Source organism: Labrus mixtus, chromosome 15, assembly GCF_963584025.1.
Source record: "Labrus mixtus chromosome 15, fLabMix1.1, whole genome shotgun sequence".
NCBI lineage: Eukaryota > Metazoa > Chordata > Actinopteri > Labriformes > Labridae > Labrus > Labrus mixtus.
The window spans coordinates 5,274,473-5,292,095 of NC_083626.1; the positions used below are offsets into that span (position 1 = coordinate 5,274,473).

Consider the following 17,623-nt stretch of genomic DNA (forward strand, 5'->3'; position numbering starts at 1 on the left):
CGATGCTGTTTAAAGGATCTGTTTAATGAAGCAGGATCATTTGGTAACATAAACAGTAGAGGCATCAACATGTGTGTGCGGGGATTTTCCCAGATCTCTCAACAAGTGAAAGGTAATTAAAACAAAATAGTGTGTAGTATGTTTTTGCCAATGCAAATACACAATATGGCAGTTTTTCATACAAGTGATTGAAACCTGTAATTAGTGTAATTATATGGTAAACCTTTCTGCTGCTGTCTCCACCTGTGTCATTATTTATTCCTTGTAACAACATTTATGAGGATAGTAACACAAAGCTTTTCACATTCCTTGGTATTTTGATGCATAATAAAAATACATCATATGTAGAAAGGAAAAAAGGACTACAAATCCATAGACATAACTATGTAGAAAGAACACATGTTGGGATCTAATACCATCTTTATTCAAAGAAAATGACTTAATAAATTCTTGGCCAGATTTGTAATTTCTAATCAGAGTTGAAAACTGGTCAAACATTTTATTTAAGAAAGTTTTCATACGAGGAAAAGAAGTAAAGATGTCAAGAGAAAAATCCAATTATTATATAAGACAAAGAGAGAATACAATAAGTTCTTTGGCTTCAGAAAACTGTGGCACCTACGGTAGAACAGAACAAAAAGACTGATAGCAGAGTCTTCAATTCAAATCAGTGTGACTTTCGGGGTGCCGTATAGCCTAGCGTTGATGTCATGCGCCCCATGTACAGAGGCTCTAGTCCTCATCGCAACGACTGTGGGTTTGAATCTGTCCTCAGCTCTTGGCTGCTAGTCATCCCACTCTCTTTTCCCAACATTTCCTTATTCTCTTCAGCTGTCCTATCCAATAAAGGCAAAAATATCCCCTAAAAACCCACTAAATGTTGGTCAACCTTCGATCTTCATCCCTGTCATTAAGATGTTGTTATTTGTTTCAAAGCCAGAGAAAATTCCTCTACCTTAACGTTGTCACTACGTCCAGTCCATATTATTTCATGGACGTTAATCACAGCAGTGTCACCACAGATGTTTGACAGGATTGTCTTTTCCTCAAGGGAACAGGAAGTGATGGTTTGAAGTGAGTTGATGCTGCCTTTAAACACAGTGGAGATGACATTTGGAGTAAAATGTAAATGTAATGCTTTCTGACATGCTATTTGCATGCTGTTGGCAATGTTTATGTTGTGACACAGGACCTCAAGGATGACCCTTGTTAACAGACTCCCATTCAGCTGAATTAGGAAAAAGAAAGCAAACTAAAATGCCTGAATTTATAAATTACGTCCACAGTGTGAGTGGGTTTGAGTGTAGCAAACTGTGTGCTGAGAACCAATGAGTGCCTTTCTTGAGAAAGTCATAAAATCAGTTGTCCCTCTCACTTCAAGATAATGAGCAAGCCATAAAGTGAAGTGGATTGAGAACTTTGCAGGGGGGGCGTTTCAGTCATTATCTTTTCAGCCTCAAAAACGGACAATGGAAGAGTCCATGAGTAACGGTTCAGACATCGATCAAACAACTTTTACTGACAGTTAATTTCAGAATCGAGGAACTCTTATTTCACTTTAACTCCCAACAGACTCTCTATCCGTCTGCTGCTTTCTATGTAGAAGTCATAAAACTTAAGATAACTGCAATATCCAAATTTTTAAAAAATTACAGTGATTTCCTGAAAGGTGGCAGAAACATGGTGGAACCTCACCACATGAATAAATACACTTGAAGTGATATTCAACATGAACAGAGCTACTGAGCTAAGATGTTACTCTTACCACAGCTACTTCCCTGAAGGAAACGGTAGCTGCGCCCCTTTGCTTGTTACAGCACAAGTCAAGTGTGCTCCAAGTGTACTGCTAGCTCCATGACTTATCTTCATGATATTACTACCTGCTCAGTGTTCAAACGTTACATACAAGCTCACACTAAACTGCTGTCCAGTGTGGAACGTTTTCTGCTCCATTCAGCTGTGTTGGAGCTTCAATCGACTCATGATATATTTAAGCTCCTCTTGTCGTGTTAACTTAAGTTTACTGAGTGAACTTTTAGGATTTGAAAACTCGGTGAGAATTTGGGGCATTTGTGGAATGTGGAGTAAATAATGGGCTACTGACAGCAGTGTTGGATTTGAGGCACAGTGGACCCTTGCAGGGTTAATTGGTGGCTGAGGGGCTCTTTTTTTTGAAAGGGCCACACACAGAACATGCTCACACACACAGACACTTCACGGCCATGTTTTAAAGGAGTTTTGTTTAGTTAGTTGGATCACCTTTGTTACTGTTTTTTTGTTTGTTTCTCTGGAGACCTGTTTGTGACTTTACCTCCTGAAAAGGAGAGTGATTAAGCGTATTATACATGCCTCTCCCATTGTGCCCACACACAGGTATCTGGGTCAGTCTTTAAGTCAATTATTAACCTGGACTGTATTTATGTGTTACAGGCTGGAAACTTCTTTCAATAGCAGTGAGCTTAAGTCGAATTAGCTTTTGTCCTGGAATGCAAACTAATGAGTGATGAAACAATGAATGAATGAATGAATGAAAAAATGGATATCTAGGGTAAAAACACCAAACGAAGTGATGATGAAAATGGACAACAATTCCAAAGGAGAAGAATCAGCAGGAAAATTACGTTTCCAATATCGTTATTTGTCGTTAGACCTGTAAGGGCTGCTGGTGGGGAGCTGTCAAATAGCCTTTATAACATTCTCCACAGCAAAGATGAAAATGAAAGTGTTGAGTATGACATCACTATGTTGTTCTCGTTCCTAGAGAAATATTGAGACTGAAAAACATGAAATATCAGTTACACAAGTCAAGGCAAGCAGAGCTGCACTGATGACATCATAGTGCTTAGGATGAGTTATGGTTCCACATACAGATAGTTTGGTAATACCAGGACTAGGTAGGATTAGACTTGAATCACTTAAGATATAAAGTGTAGATGTATATTAGTGTTTCAATTAAATGTATTGCTTGAGTTGAAAATCAATTTCTCTTCCTTTTCTCAAACCAAAGTTTACATAGCTGACTGTAAAAAAAAAAAAGAATAAGCAACGACATGTTTAAAAATGTTTTTTTTTTAAATTCCAATCATCACCAAAGATTGAGATGCACCGACACAAACCCTGGATCTCTGAGCTTCACTTGTTATCAGCAGTAATCCTGGATGTGAAAAGCCTCCACATGGTTTGTTTACATTCCTGCCTCTTAGTCCCCAAGCATAAAAGAAGGGTTAAAGATGTGCAAGACTTCAGTACCATGTGATTGACCTGTATAAGTGTGTGAACAGGTCCCATACTCACCTCTCCACACTTCATACTGTTGCACAACGCTGACACCTGGAATGTTTCCTCTAATGAATAACATTTTCCTCTCTGTCCTCACATTCCTGCTACAGTGCTGTGTACAGGAGGGAGACACCTCAGGGTGTCATTATGTCTAACTCTTCCCCTCTGTGTATTTCTGTGCCACGTGCTGCACTATAATCATGCACAGGTAAACCAGCTGGTGTCAAGTGGAAGTGGTTTTTACATCAAGTCACACCCGTGCATCTTTTTCTCATTTTCTTTACACATTCCATACTGATGCACAAAAAAAAATCACTTACTCTTGTTGTGTCTTTGAGGCACTTTTTTCTGTGTCTGAAGACGTCCACTAGATTCACATTTTTATCAGACAGATTGATTCTAAATTTAGACAAGCACCTTTAAATCAGTGTTGGATATGAAAATAAAACAGTTACAAAGTTTTCCACACGGCCTTAGCTCTGTAAATTGCAAACTAACGTTTTGATACAGCCCCACATTATGAGAAAAAAAATGTGTATGACACTCCGTCCTCCGCCTCTACTGCCTCTCGGCTGCTGTTCCTATTGATTCTCACTACGACTTCACTGCAGCACCTCAGCCATTTTATTTGGTTCCAGCTTCATTGTTACATAGTGTCTTTCACTGCATTTCAAAGAGAGAGACACATTACTTGTTATCTTCTTGTTTCCTCTCACTCGCTCACTCAGGGAATGGAAGTACATTTCCTAAAGTAATCCCACCTTGGAAGCTTTGTGAATGACGCTTTCTAGGGTAACATTTCTCCAGCCTGAACCAGGCACTTGATCTCTTTAACTTCCTCTCCTCACTGGTTGAATCATACGTGTTTGTTAGTTCTGTGTTTTTATGAAATGAGTAGTTAAAAATATACTTAAACTGCAACATGTTTCCAGTTGTAGAAAATATAAATAGACTCAGTTTAAAAAATTCAAATACAGTCACAAGCAAACAGAATGATACTGTAATAGCTAACACCCAATTTCCACATACTCTGTGTGCGCCGCAGAGCCTCAGTGCCGCGCACTATGCCAACAGTTGCTGCCTCTCTAATCAATGACTGTTTCCAAAGCGAGCGCCGTGGTCCGACTCCAGAGCGTGTCAGCAGCGCCACTTACGCTCTGCTACGTTTAAAATACGCTGCGAGTCTGTAGTCGACGGAGGTGGCTGTAGGCACATGTCGGACAGAATAGAAGGACCCAGACAGGAATGCTTCGCATTAAAAGAAAGGATGGAAAGAAGAACCTTCTGCACATGAAGCACTAATGTTCTTCATGCTGGTTCAGGCAGGTAAAAACCAGGTAAAAGATAAGTTTCTGACAGCCCACACAGAGAGGGGGAGGAACTTTGAACATCTCAAATGACTGATGAGTGTTTGTATTGATGATGGCTTCAGCTTTTTATTCTCAACACCACTGTTTCTGTTTCAAGTCTTTGAGAAAGCTGTTAGATAGAGATCTTTTATAAGTGGCTCACTATATATTAGTAAAATGACTTCATATGTGGTCTATTCTCAGTCATTCATTAAATCTGTGTGTAAATTGTACCTGATATGACACATGCATGCCTTGACAGAGACTCAGGAGAGGACGTCATACCACACATGGACGTTATCTGTTTCTGAACAGGAAACTGAAGTGCACCTGTATATCTCTCATCCCAGTTAATTAAAGTGTGGCTTGAACGTAAACAGTAGAAATGAAACAGTTTGGTAAAATAAGTGTGTAACAATGTTAAGTTTCAAAGTTATTTCAATTTAAAAGCCTCAAATGTATCGACATCATGCTTTTAGGCTTTTAAATTGAAATAGCTTTGCCGATCAAATCACAGACAGAAGTCATTTCTTATTGGTTGATTTATACGGTATTCAACTTGTATGCAATGTATAAGCTCATTCTTAATTTTATACAATATACCCTGATGACTAGTAGAACTTAATATTTATGTGATTTAAACAAACAGTTTGCTCAGAGTTCTAAAACACTTCATGTTAATTCCTTCCTTGTTGTTTAGCACCAATACACCAAGTCAAATTCCTTGTATGTGTAAATGTACTTGGCAATAAACCCCGATTCTGATTCTGATGATAAGGATATTAATGAAGTGATTAAAACGTTTTGATCATTATTGAAACATCAATATCAAATATTTCATCAATATCAAATACATCCTGACTAAATATATTGATGAGTAATTCCCCCAAAAAAGACTGAATTTAAACTCCCTCTGGGTTTGTTGTTTTCCTGCGCTGTGTTCATGTGGGACGGGACGATGCTTCATTCAACTTGTTAATGGTTCGCTCAGAAGCTCAAATGTTTCATTTACCTGATTGGCTGATCCCCTCCCTGTCCAACGGTTAAGCCTGATTCATACGTTCAGTGCCGAATCTACGCTGAAGTTGCCTACGCTGTTGTGAGCAGAGCGCTACATACTTGTGTGGTGGTGTGTCTGCGTAGCTCTGCAATACTCCGACTAATACTAGTAACATTTCAATGCAAGTTTTACTCCTAGTTTTTGTTTCAGATTCATTCTCTGCTCGTCTGTGTTCATCAGATCAACCATCACACTTGCTTATATGTCCTGCTCTGTACATTTTGACCCATCTGATCACATTTAAAAAAATTAAATTAAACAAATAGGTTTTTACACATGATGACAGTTAACAATGACTTTCTTTATTCAGCTTGTCTCTGTCAAGCGATGCACATGCACAGTACCGAATGTGAAGTCTAACATTTTATATTGAGGGACATTAAGGTGACTCTTTGGTGCCTTCAAGGCAAAGACTATTTGACCAGAGAGTGAACTCATTGTGCAATTCTTCTTGTCAGGTGAGGTCAGGTGAAGTCAGTCTTTAAGTTTGTGTATTTTTGAAGGAGTTATTTGAGCAAAGTGGTAGGACTAATGTGTGTGATCCTCGGCTTCACACACACATATTTGATATTATTTGATAGTGGTCTAATTCTCCTCTGTGTTCAGACAATTAATTCTCTTTGAGCCTTGAATCTGTGAAAAACACACACTGACTCCAGTGTCAGTATTTCAGCTGTACCTTGTGTTTTATGTTTAACTAGGGTGTTTGATCCTTATCTACAGTCCATAGGTTTGCTTTATATCCCATTCTTTATGCACACAATTATCATGCCTCCCCCATCCTTTACCTGCCTTCACCTGCCTTTACAATGTGTGCAAATAACCGTCTCATTTTACTGTAATCCATCTTTACACCTGCTGTATTGTGTGAGCAGGAGAATAACATTACACACCGATCATGTGGTGCATTTTCTGGCAGGTTTATCAGTAAAATGTTCCAGCCAGGTATTGTTAATGCTTCACTGGAATTCAGAAAATCTGCCTGTGTTAAATCTTTTACTCATAGTGGAGCCCAGACGTTGAAATGGTGTCATTCATAAATATATGTATGGGTAGTCAAGCTACAGCATTAGGAAAAAATCTCCACTGTAAAAGTCTGTTGAAATGCAGCTTTTTTAAGAGAATGTTTGTTACTCTATAAAACCATCCATGTCTTCTCCACCATGTCTCCACATGTTGCTGCCATGATGTTTTTATAAGATCGACAGCATGAAAGGACCTCAGATATCACTGTCAACATCACTCAGCCTGTATCACTCTGCAGCCTGCTCATTTGGAAGCCTCCCATCTTTTCAGACAAAGCCTTCAAAATGTCTTGAATACTTTGTGGTTGGATTAACAGATTTTCTCTGAATGTCTTTGTCATTGCTGTTAATCACAAACGATTTGAACTGTCTTATCTTCCTTTGTCTTCAGAGTTAGTTTATGCTCTCATATCAACATTAAACTGATCAAAGTGTAAAAGATTTTTTTGATCCAGTAGATGTCGCCCTTGAGCACCAGCATGAAACCAAAACAACTCGCGGTGCATTGTTGTGTTAGCATGCTAATGCTAGCGATCTTTATTATGCTCGTATCTTCACACTGCATGTAAATTTACCTGAAATGAGCGTGATCTAGAAACACAGTTAAGCAGTGAGTACAGTATGTTATTCTTCTTTTCTCTAGTCCCTCAATTAAACAACTTTTATACATGAGGGGAGGAGTCAGCCGGCCGTCTGGGCGATGTAAACAAAGTGAAGATAGGACTCTGAAAACTCTGAAAACATCACAGACAGTGGGACTTGTGTGTTACACCCATTGTAGACAGTCATGACTCACAGAGTTATTTTTAGAGGATATACTTGATTTCTATTATATTTAAGTGTGAAAAATCGCATATTCTTCCTTTAACGTAACAGAGCTGTGCAGGATTGCGGCATTACAAAGTGTACAGACATAATAACACTTAAAAATACAATTTAAACATTGTATTTTGCTCTTTTAATATACAAACACGTAAATTATATAATTTTCTGCATCTTCTGATTTTTTTATTTTTTTATTGGGTGATATTTAAGTGTACATTTAAAAAATAAGCTCTTCGAGTTTTCTGCCTCTTCCAGCACTGATATTGTCTATCTTGTAATTTGTGCATATATATATATTTTTGACTGTGCAAATTATTCAATAAAATACATTTTTTAACACGTTGAGAGGGATGATGTTTTGGCCAGTAATATTAAAACTGTGGATTTGAAGAAGTTCTTGGCAATTTGGTCATTTTAACATCGATGCTCTTCTCTGTTTCTACAATCCTCTTCCAGCTCTCAGCGTGTTTGGACAAGAGCTCCCATCAGGCCCTCACGGCTGCACGGAAGGAAGCTGTTACCCTGCGACAGGAAACCTTCTGATTGGACGGGCCGTCAATCTATCTGCCAGCTCCACATGCGGCCTGGATGGACCGGAGCATTATTGCATCGTCAGCCATCTGCAGGTCAGAGCACATCAGAACATAAGAAGTTTCATACACAGTACCAGTTTGCTTGAGATGCAAAGGAAGAAGCATGACCCATAAATTGAATGGGGCCATCAATAATAATTGGTAACAGATTTTTGATTCATCATGCACAGGATTAGCCTGCCTCTAGAAGTTATCATATCCGCTCAGTTTGACTCTCCCACCTGCCTGCTCTGTCTGTCAGCACCCTGCTACACCTCCTTTACAATACACAGCACCCTCAATGGGAAGGAAAATGGGATGGTTTGTTTGTTCTTTTACGCAATCATTCATCTTCATCCTTCTGTCTCCACTCTTCCATCATTTTATTGTTCATCTGTCCTTTTGTTTGTTGCCATGTTTCCATGAGCATGTGCCCCCAACCACTGCCCTGCCCAACCCCTCTGCTAGACAGTACCAGCCCCCAGGTGTAGACACACAAGTCGGCCACACCTTAGTCACACACACAGACTCCCTCCATTACTTTTTCCTTCTCTCTCAATAGACCATATTCCCATGGCACTGGTGTTGCTGTGACATAACGCTCAGGGTGTGAGACATATCGTTTTCATCGTGTCTCACTAGCACGCTCCAGGTTTAAGTCTCACAATCTCACAAATCTGAGCAACTGTTTTTATTTCAAAGCGTCCAGATTGATGAGAAAGTAAGAGGCAATGGATACTGAAAATATGGAGACACAGCTAGCCATATTATGAGTTTAAAACCATATTTAATAACCCATTTGCTATCGCTAACATTAGCATTCAGCCATTTCATAGTTAACATTTGCATTTTTTGAATCACATAAAGGATTGGAAAGGAGTTTATTAATGCTCAGGCAGCTCAAAACAATTCTACACAATTTACACCAAAAAGTGTTTTTAAAATTCCTAAGAACTTCCTGTCTTGTAAGAATGAATCCAGATACAGATATTGTTGTGAAATACAAAAAGACAAAGATACAGCTGAAGAAACAGATAGTAGCTTTGTGTTACATCCTGAGTTCATACCTGTGTGATGCAAGACCACAAGGTATTTTACTTCAGCACAGTATGCAGCGATCGTGTTTCCGTTTTTGGGTACTTGACACAAATCCTAACATGTTGAAGATCATGTTGACAGTCCCCTCTGCTGCACCCGTTCACTACATCTGTTTCTCTGCACCAACATGCGTGTACCTGTGCTTCCATTGCCTCAGGGCTGGGATATCCTATTGTGTCAACTTCCAGGTTCAAATGATTGACACTCTCTGATTGGTGAGAGGCCGTCTACAGAAAGAGGCAGGATACGGTGACAACCTGTCGGACCATAAATCCAGGTGCCGACAGTCGCAGGTCTGTCAGAAGCGTATTTAGAGGCCCACAACCTTCGTCTCACTACTTTTAAATGTTCAGGAGTTCATCAATCATTTGTGTTTGACAAAGGTTCTCTGAGGTTGTGTTTTGTTCCTTGTGAGATCAGATTTCATAGTTTTCTGAGCACCAGGAGAAGCAGTGCATTTAGGGAGCTGCTGCAGAGTCAATTGCCTTGAAGACCTGTTGAAGGGGCCCCGGTTTGGCCCTTACGCCCACCTGGTTGAGTTGAACTGAAACTACAACTTTAGACAAGCTTCCATTGAAGAAAGTAGAAGAGAAAACAGGGAGGGTTAAATGACCAAAAGGAAATATGACTCAAAGAAAAAAAGAGAGGTGAGAAAAAAGCAACATAAAATCAGGTTTTACAATAACTACAGCCCCAATGGTCCATGGAAATCATACGTTTTTTTGCAACTGAAGGTTATTCTGAAAAGTTACTGTCCCAACATCCGAACTTCTTGGTGCTTTACCTGGTCGAGACTTTTGAAACCACCAAGTGAGAGTTGACAAGATAACCTACAGGGACGGCTGGTATAAATTAGCTAGCAGGGCTAAGCCTTCCCTTTCTTATCCGGTGAAGATGAGTAAATGATTCTACAAATAACTTTTTTGGATAAATTTTGGTGGAAGCTAGAGTTTCAACCAAATCTAAGCCCACACACTGTAGCATCCTCCGCCATTCACCTCTGTAGTGTAAATGAGTGACAGGTGTCATGGCACGCCCTCCTTGATTAGCTGATCATTTGGGCTAAATCATTCAGCCCACAGGCCACTGACTTTTCACCAATGACACAACTTTAGCTTTTACAGGCTTTAGGGATGCTTAGAAACTAACTTAGCATCTCTTAACTTAAATGATCTAGGAAGGAAATAGATTGTCTCTTAAGTTAAAACTACTGCGATCACGATGCTAATTCTGTTAGCTCGTTAATGGCTAATTGAGACGCGGGGCTGGGGGTTATGTGAACAAGTTTGAGCAAAGAGACGTTGTGTACATGTTTACAAAGAACCAAAAGAATTTCACAAGTTGTAAAATGAGAATGTTTTGGTTGAGTTTTTTAAATTGTCATTTGTTTCATTCGTTTAGTTCGGGCCATGAAAGATGTTCTTCGGCCATGAAAGATGTTCTTTGGCCATGAAAGATGTTCTTCGGCCACCAGGTTTAGTGTTTATGTTGCCATTGGTGTGCATTAAAATCTGTGTCTGTACAGTGTCTGTAAAAGAAGGCATGAAAGAAAAAGTGAGTGGAGTTCAGATTCAGAGTGGTGAACTGAATGAGCGCGTTAAGGGAGTGGGCTTTTCTTTTTTTTAGAGCCACCATCGTAGTGTGACAAAGAAGTGTTTTCAAATCAACATCAGGCTTACATCAGTGTATTGTTGGAGCAGAAAGCCTCATCGCTGAGCTCACCAGGCTTGACTAATGGGAGATAAATAAGAGCTCAAAGGAGGGAGGGACGGTCTTAAAGCCACACAAGTTCAGACCAAGCACCAACTGAAGCTTTACAGTGTGCTTAAGGGAGAGATGGAGAGGAGTCTGAAGGTTTTTATACTCATAGGAACATCAAAAAGGACAATTTTCTAAAATAGTAGACGCAGTGACAACTTCTGCTGAACCTTTTTCTGTTGTCTTTTTTTAAACTTTTATTTTTTTTAAGGTTTCTTAAGTTGTGTCGCAAAACCACATGACAAAAACTCAACAGAATTTGCACGTGGGTTGGCGGAAGTTACATTTATTGACTTAAACCGACAATGTTACTACTAAATTCTTGTTTTTCCAAATGAATGATTTTTTTTTTTTTTTTTCTTTTTGGGCTTTTTATGCATTTTATTGAGAGACAGGACAGTCAGAGATGGAAATCAGGGAGAGAGAGAGAGAGTGGAGGAATGAGCCACAGGTCGGATCTGAACCCGGGCTGCCTGCTTTGAGGGCTGTAGCCTCTGTACAATGGGTGCACATTGGCAAGGCCAACAGCACCCCGTTTTTGCAATTATTTCAAAAAGGGGTCTTAGGCAGGAGTCATTTGTAACTGAAAGAAAATCTTTTCTTGTTATTGGACCTTAAATTCTGTCAACACTGTAAAGTATAGACATTCTCTCTGTGTTAGGATGAAATGGCTACTGTGATACTCTCACTTACAAGTAGATGTGTGTGCGTGTCTACTTCTGGTCACCCACATACATCAACATCCCCACGTATCTGCAGACACACACACTCACCTTCCAGCACACTTTAAGCATCCTTTTTCAATCTCTTTAACAGCCATGTTGTTGTTAGCAGCTTAATCACCCCTGACAACAACCTAATTAAGAAACGCTGTGTTGGAATCTACTGTTCATCTGTGCCAACTCACCAGCCCTCTCTCCCTGCTCCCCCTTTTAATGCCCCCCCTTGCTCTCAAATGTACCCCAGCATTCTTCATCGGCCCCCTTCTTTGTCTGTTACCTCTGCGTGTTGAGACCCCTCTCCACTGCACACCCACTTCTCCCACCTACACCTTTCTTTCTCCGACCACCCTTTAAAAGTTTTGGAGAACAGCCCTTCATTAAAGCACTTGCTCTTGGCCTGGGTTCCCCACATTCATGTATCATTCCCATGCCCTCTGACTTCAGCCTCGTCCTTCTCCCCTTCCTCATCAATGTCAGCTTTATGTCAGTGCTTCACTCAGTATGTTACACGCACAGTTAAGTTGATCTACAGTTAAAGCTCGATTAGGCTGTTAAATTGGACTACAGTATAAAAGCACCAGGAGAGAATGGATTTATTGATGGTCATATATCTGACTCTGCTACAGTAGGTTGCTGTATACCCCCTCTCAGCTTGTTACTATTGGACCTTCTGGGTGACTTGTCATATCACCTACCAAACAATCGACAAACGAGAGAAGTGGCAAACTGGCTGTATGCCAAACGGTGAAAACATGGACAGCTTTACAGCTCTGTACATTTTGTACGGACTCTACGCTTTACCGTACGCTTTGATACCTTCATATTGTTTTCCTCCTGGCGTTCTCCGCATTCATACTTCTGGGTCAAAGCCCGTCGCAGAAATTGTGAAGCACACCCAAAACAGCAGTTTGGACCCTATTGAGGTGCACTGTACACATGCAAGAGTAAATCAACCCCTATTGTATTTTCTAGGTGTTAGTCCAACTGTATGAATGAGCATTTTTACATGAACTGGTATTTAAAAAGTCCAGTTTTAGTCTTATGAACATAATCAATCTACTTTTTTGAACATTATGTAAACCTCCCGACTGAATCATTCATCATTTCTCTTAAAATCTAGTTTTCTAGTAGGGCTGGGCGATATGACTAAAAATGTTATCACATGAATATGTCATATCAGTCCCCTGCGACATGAGTGGCTGTTTGTCATCTTTTTCTTCTTCTCCTAAATATAAGTTGGCAACTAGCATTTAAAGCACATTACTCCCCCCCTTTCCCAGTGTTTGGGTAATGTATAGACGTTTAAATCTATCAAACTTTTATCGATTATTCGTGGTATTTAAATTGACAAAAATTACATTGCAATAATTACCTTTTATCATTTCAACGCCCAGGACGATTTTCTAGATCCTCTTGACATTTACCAGCATGTCTGCTTGTTTTGATATTTAGTTTAACTGTTGCATCTTTAATCAACCCCTTTGTCAATAACTGTACTCCACTGTCGATCCTGTTTGAACCTATTTCATATGCACACTTTGCTACAGATGTGTACATATCACTGTGTATGTATTCGCTTTGCAAAAACGATCAACTCTTCTAAAACTCATGACGTGTGTGTGAAATCGCAGCATGTTTTTTCAGAGTAGGCTATGCATATTAGCAAAGTGCTCAGTATTGTGTGAATGTGACCCAAAACAACACAAATATAAAAATACAGGTTTGCTGAAAGCCAAATATTTGTAGACCATCGATGTGATTTCTATTCATGTCCAATTAAAGTCCCATCCCCATTCCCCTCTGGCTTTGGTTCCTTTCACACTGATGTTGGCACACAGAGGCACATACCTCTCATTATTTCAGTTTGAAATATTAAAGCCTTAATCTGAGGAAACAGGTCACTCACAGGGGCACACAACCTTTGTACGCAGAATGAAAACAAGGTAAGTCTTATTGTTTGATGCACAGCTTTACACTAGAAGAATTGCTGCTTTTTAAAAACTTACCTGTCTGCTTGTCAAATTAGTTTATAAATACGGTGGCCGGTAGGGGTCAAACGCTCAGCAACTGATGAAACGACATACATTTAGAAAAACGCACAGCATATATAGAAACGCTGCACATTCAAAAGCAAATGCAAACTACCACAACAAATGCAAAGGCTGAAACGCGCTGCAAAAGAAACAAACACGCTGTGTTAAGGATTAACTTGCAGCGTTTCTGTGTTTGCAGTTGTTTTCTGGTTGTGTGTGTTTTGACTTAAGTTTCGTTTCTGTACTTGCAGCGCGTTTGATGCTTATGCAGTTGTTTTGCCTATTTGCAGCGCGTTTGTGTCTTTGCATTTGTTGTGGTAGTTTGCATTCGCTTTTAGCAAAATGTTCAAGTTTTTTCTATTTCACATTTGAGGACAAACAACTTCACCTCAGTAAAGTGTGTTTCTGTCCTCAACAGGAGTCTGACAAGTGTTTCGAGTGTAACTCCCAGCATCACTACGACCCGTACCGTCACAGAAACAGCCACCGCATCCAGAACGTGATCTACCTCATGGACCGCAACGGAGAAAACACCTGGTGGCAGTCTGTCAACGGTGTGTGTGTGCATGTATTGTGTATTTAATATCAAACAGTTTACAAAACACTAACAGGGTCATCTTGTTCATTGTGGTGACTACGTTCTCATACAAACACAAAGAAAGCCCAGAGAGGAGTGTAAACAAGCTGGGGATTCTTTTTGCCATTCAGCTTAATTTATTAACTAATGTGTTCATGACATGTTTTTTTCTTCCAATATAGTCCAAGTTGCTTCATTTTTAAATTCTGTGAACAGATTTTAAAAAAATTGTACGACTTACTTTTTTAATAGATTTTTTCAGCCTGTTTTTTCAGATTTAAAAAAAACAAACTTAGAGGGAATCTGAAGGCCAAAACTTTTCTGCCCAGGCACCAGATGGCCTAGCGGTTATGTTGCATGCCCCAATGTACGAAGATAGTCCTTGTCGCAGTGGCCTTGGGTGCGAATTCGACCTGGGCCCTTTGCTGCATGTACTCTCCTTCCAACATTTCCTGTTTCTCCTCAGCTAATTAAGCCAAAAATGGGCTTAAAAATCCACTAAAATCTTTATTTCAGTCCTAAACTCAGGAGAGAAACATTTATTTCGGACTTATATTAAATGTGTTCTTGATATCCATTATTCTCTTACCTCTTAGGATTTAAAGATTCAAATCCAGATTTGTAACAAACTTTCACATCTTTTAGGATTTATCGAAACCATTTCCTGTAAATATGAAACCAAATACATGAGAGTATCAGTTTTATTCCATGATTTATTCAAAAGAGACATAGTCCCTTTAAAAGATAGTCTGTGTCCTAAAGGGTCGGAAAACGTAATATTTTGATGAACACTCAAAAGTGCATTAACAAGGATGGTAAAAATCTCCTACAATGAGAAGATGTTGACTTTCAGAGACGAGACTGTGTTGCTGTGGTGTTGACTGACGTATTTTCCTCCCACAGGAGAGGAGAATGTCAGCATCAGACTGAACCTAGAGGCCGAATTCCACTTTACACATCTCATCATGAAGTTCAAGGTATGCATGTCTGTAGACTCCTATGTGTTTGTTTTTGTTTGTGGATTTCCTGTTTGAGAAGGGTTTCCATACTGTATGTGCTTAAACATGTCAGGGGGCCATACTTGTGCAAGCGTGTGTTTGTTGTGTCAACTCTGAATATTTCATGGCTGCATTCCACCAGTTTTTATCCGACTGTATACTGATAACAGCACAACCGATAGCAGCAAACAAATAGTGCAGATCAAAGACTGTAGAAGAAGAAGATGTAGCCTGATGGTTTCTCATATGAGGCCAATGTAGAGGTGCTTTAAACCTGCTTTCTTTGTAGGGAGCCACTCTTCTGGTTGCACAAAAATAGGTAGTAAGGAAGCAGATTTGAAATGACCCTTGTTCTCATCTGATTTAATAAACATCATCCTAACTGTCCCACTTGGCAAGCTGTCTCTAGTTCAGCATTATGTAAGAATTCTTTAGGGCTGCGAGCTCATCAAGAAGCCTGATAACGACCAATTCATTTGAGTCAGGTGTGTTGGAAGAGGGAAACATCTAAAACATGCAGGGCAGTGGGATACCAGGACCAGGATTAAGAAACACTGCTTTAGGGCATTGCTGCATGTGATTGACAAGTGCGTACGCGAGCGGCAACCTCCAGTGTTGGAAAAAGTGCAAAAAAGTGCAGTTCCTCCAGTGTCCACCTGAGGCTGTCTCTAAAAGCTAAAGAATCCCCTTTACAGTAGGTCCAGTATAAAAATGTCAGTTTTTAGTACAGCAGAAATAAACAACGTTGAGTTGACTGACAGGTGGATGTGTTGAAGCTTGTTGGGCCCACCTCGACTCAACCTCTTCAGAAACCAATGTCTGACCTCACCGAGACTACGTCCATGTTTTATACAGTTTGTGTGGGAACCACAAAATGTTGATATATAGAGATGTAGCATTTCCTCTTGTCTGAAAATTAGTCACATTAGCACCAAAACAAACCCCAAGATGGCAAGCAGGACTTAACCATCGGTGACGTCACAGGGCCACGTCAGTCTATGTTCCAGATATACAGGTCTGATGAGTTGCAGTCATAATGTAACCTGTATTACAGTCATGCATAAAGACCTAAACCTATTAACAATCCTAATGTATAAACAAGAACAATCAACATGTCAAACTAAATTGCTGATAAGGCAAGCAGCAGCAGGAGTATGAAGTTAAAACGACTGAATTCTCTCTCTCTCTGTCCTCCTCAGACTTTCAGACCTGCAGCGATGATTATTGAGCGTTCAGCCGATTTCGGACGCACATGGCGTCCCTATCGTTACTTTGCCTCAAACTGCACCAAGAGCTTTCAAGGGATTCCTTCCAACGGCCTGAACCACATCAACGATGTCATCTGTGAGGAGCGCTACTCCGACATCGAACCCTCGACGAATGGAGAGGTGAGCAACAGCAGCTTATTTAATAAGAGGACAGAGTGTCTTTTATTTGTTTGTTTGTTTGTTTTTTAAGATAAGGCTGGGAAATATCATTTATTTTTCACAATAAAATCACTGCGAAAGAGACTTAAATCATTTCCTTAAGTCCATCTCTTTAAATGTCCTAATTCACCTTCTCAGTCTGAGCCACACAAGCCCATTGGTCACCTGTGGCGGCGTAGTTTTCCACAGAGTTTCATTTATATCATTAAAAAACGGCTAAACAAGGAAGTGTTTATCAGACGTCACTGAAGCTGCAGGTAGTTTCTGTGTTGGGTCCGATCACAGATGCAGTTTTTATGCTATAAGGAGTGCTCCCACAGGCAGGATGTTGTATTACAATTATCTCAAATGAACAACTGTAGCCATTTTAGACTGTAGCCAGTCGTTTTAGAAAAGACCAGAGCCATATGGCACAGAGAGTTTTACTGAGCCCTGTGAAATTGCACTGAAGTCTGTAAGCTCAATTTTAAGTGCTCACTGGTTGTTTAAATTGAAATATCATCTTCAATCCCTGTACAATAACTAATTGGATTTTCATCTGAAGGTCATTTATAAAGTTTTGGATCCTGCCATTCACGTGAAGGATCCCTACAGCTTCGACATTCAAGGTTAGTGATGACTTTTAACTCTGAATGTGTCAACACCGGCTCAGATCAGTGTGCCTCTCCTCATTATCTCTATTAATAAAAACGTTGACATTTACTGCACAGCACTCCTGATGAAGACTTTGCAGTTCGATGGAAAACAGTTTTAACTAGAAGTGGAAGTTTGTGAAAATACTGTCTACCATTTAAATAGAGCTTCATCCTCATCTCATTATTTACTTCAGAATGATTTATTCAACTTTTGATTTATAACTGTAAGCGTACAGCAAATGAAATGTGTATTGTAGGAGTACTA

The 17,623-nt window shown here is 39.8% G+C and overlaps 2 protein-coding genes across 2 annotated transcripts in view; one reads left to right on the forward strand and one right to left on the reverse strand.

Annotated features, from left to right (window-relative positions):
* The window catches only part of LOC132990158 (uncharacterized), a 411,085-nt gene that overhangs the window by 390,285 nt on the left and 3,177 nt on the right, over positions 1–17,623 (reverse strand). The window lies entirely within an intron of this gene.
* lamb2l (laminin, beta 2-like) overlaps positions 1–17,623 on the forward strand; it is a 51,048-nt gene that overhangs the window by 10,750 nt on the left and 22,675 nt on the right. The window contains exons 3-7 of the mRNA XM_061058258.1: positions 7,995–8,164; positions 14,140–14,275; positions 15,202–15,275; positions 16,496–16,684; positions 17,268–17,331. Coding sequence (XP_060914241.1) covers positions 7,995–8,164; positions 14,140–14,275; positions 15,202–15,275; positions 16,496–16,684; positions 17,268–17,331 — 633 coding nt within the window. The remainder of the gene's footprint in view (positions 1–7,994; positions 8,165–14,139; positions 14,276–15,201; positions 15,276–16,495; positions 16,685–17,267; positions 17,332–17,623) is intronic.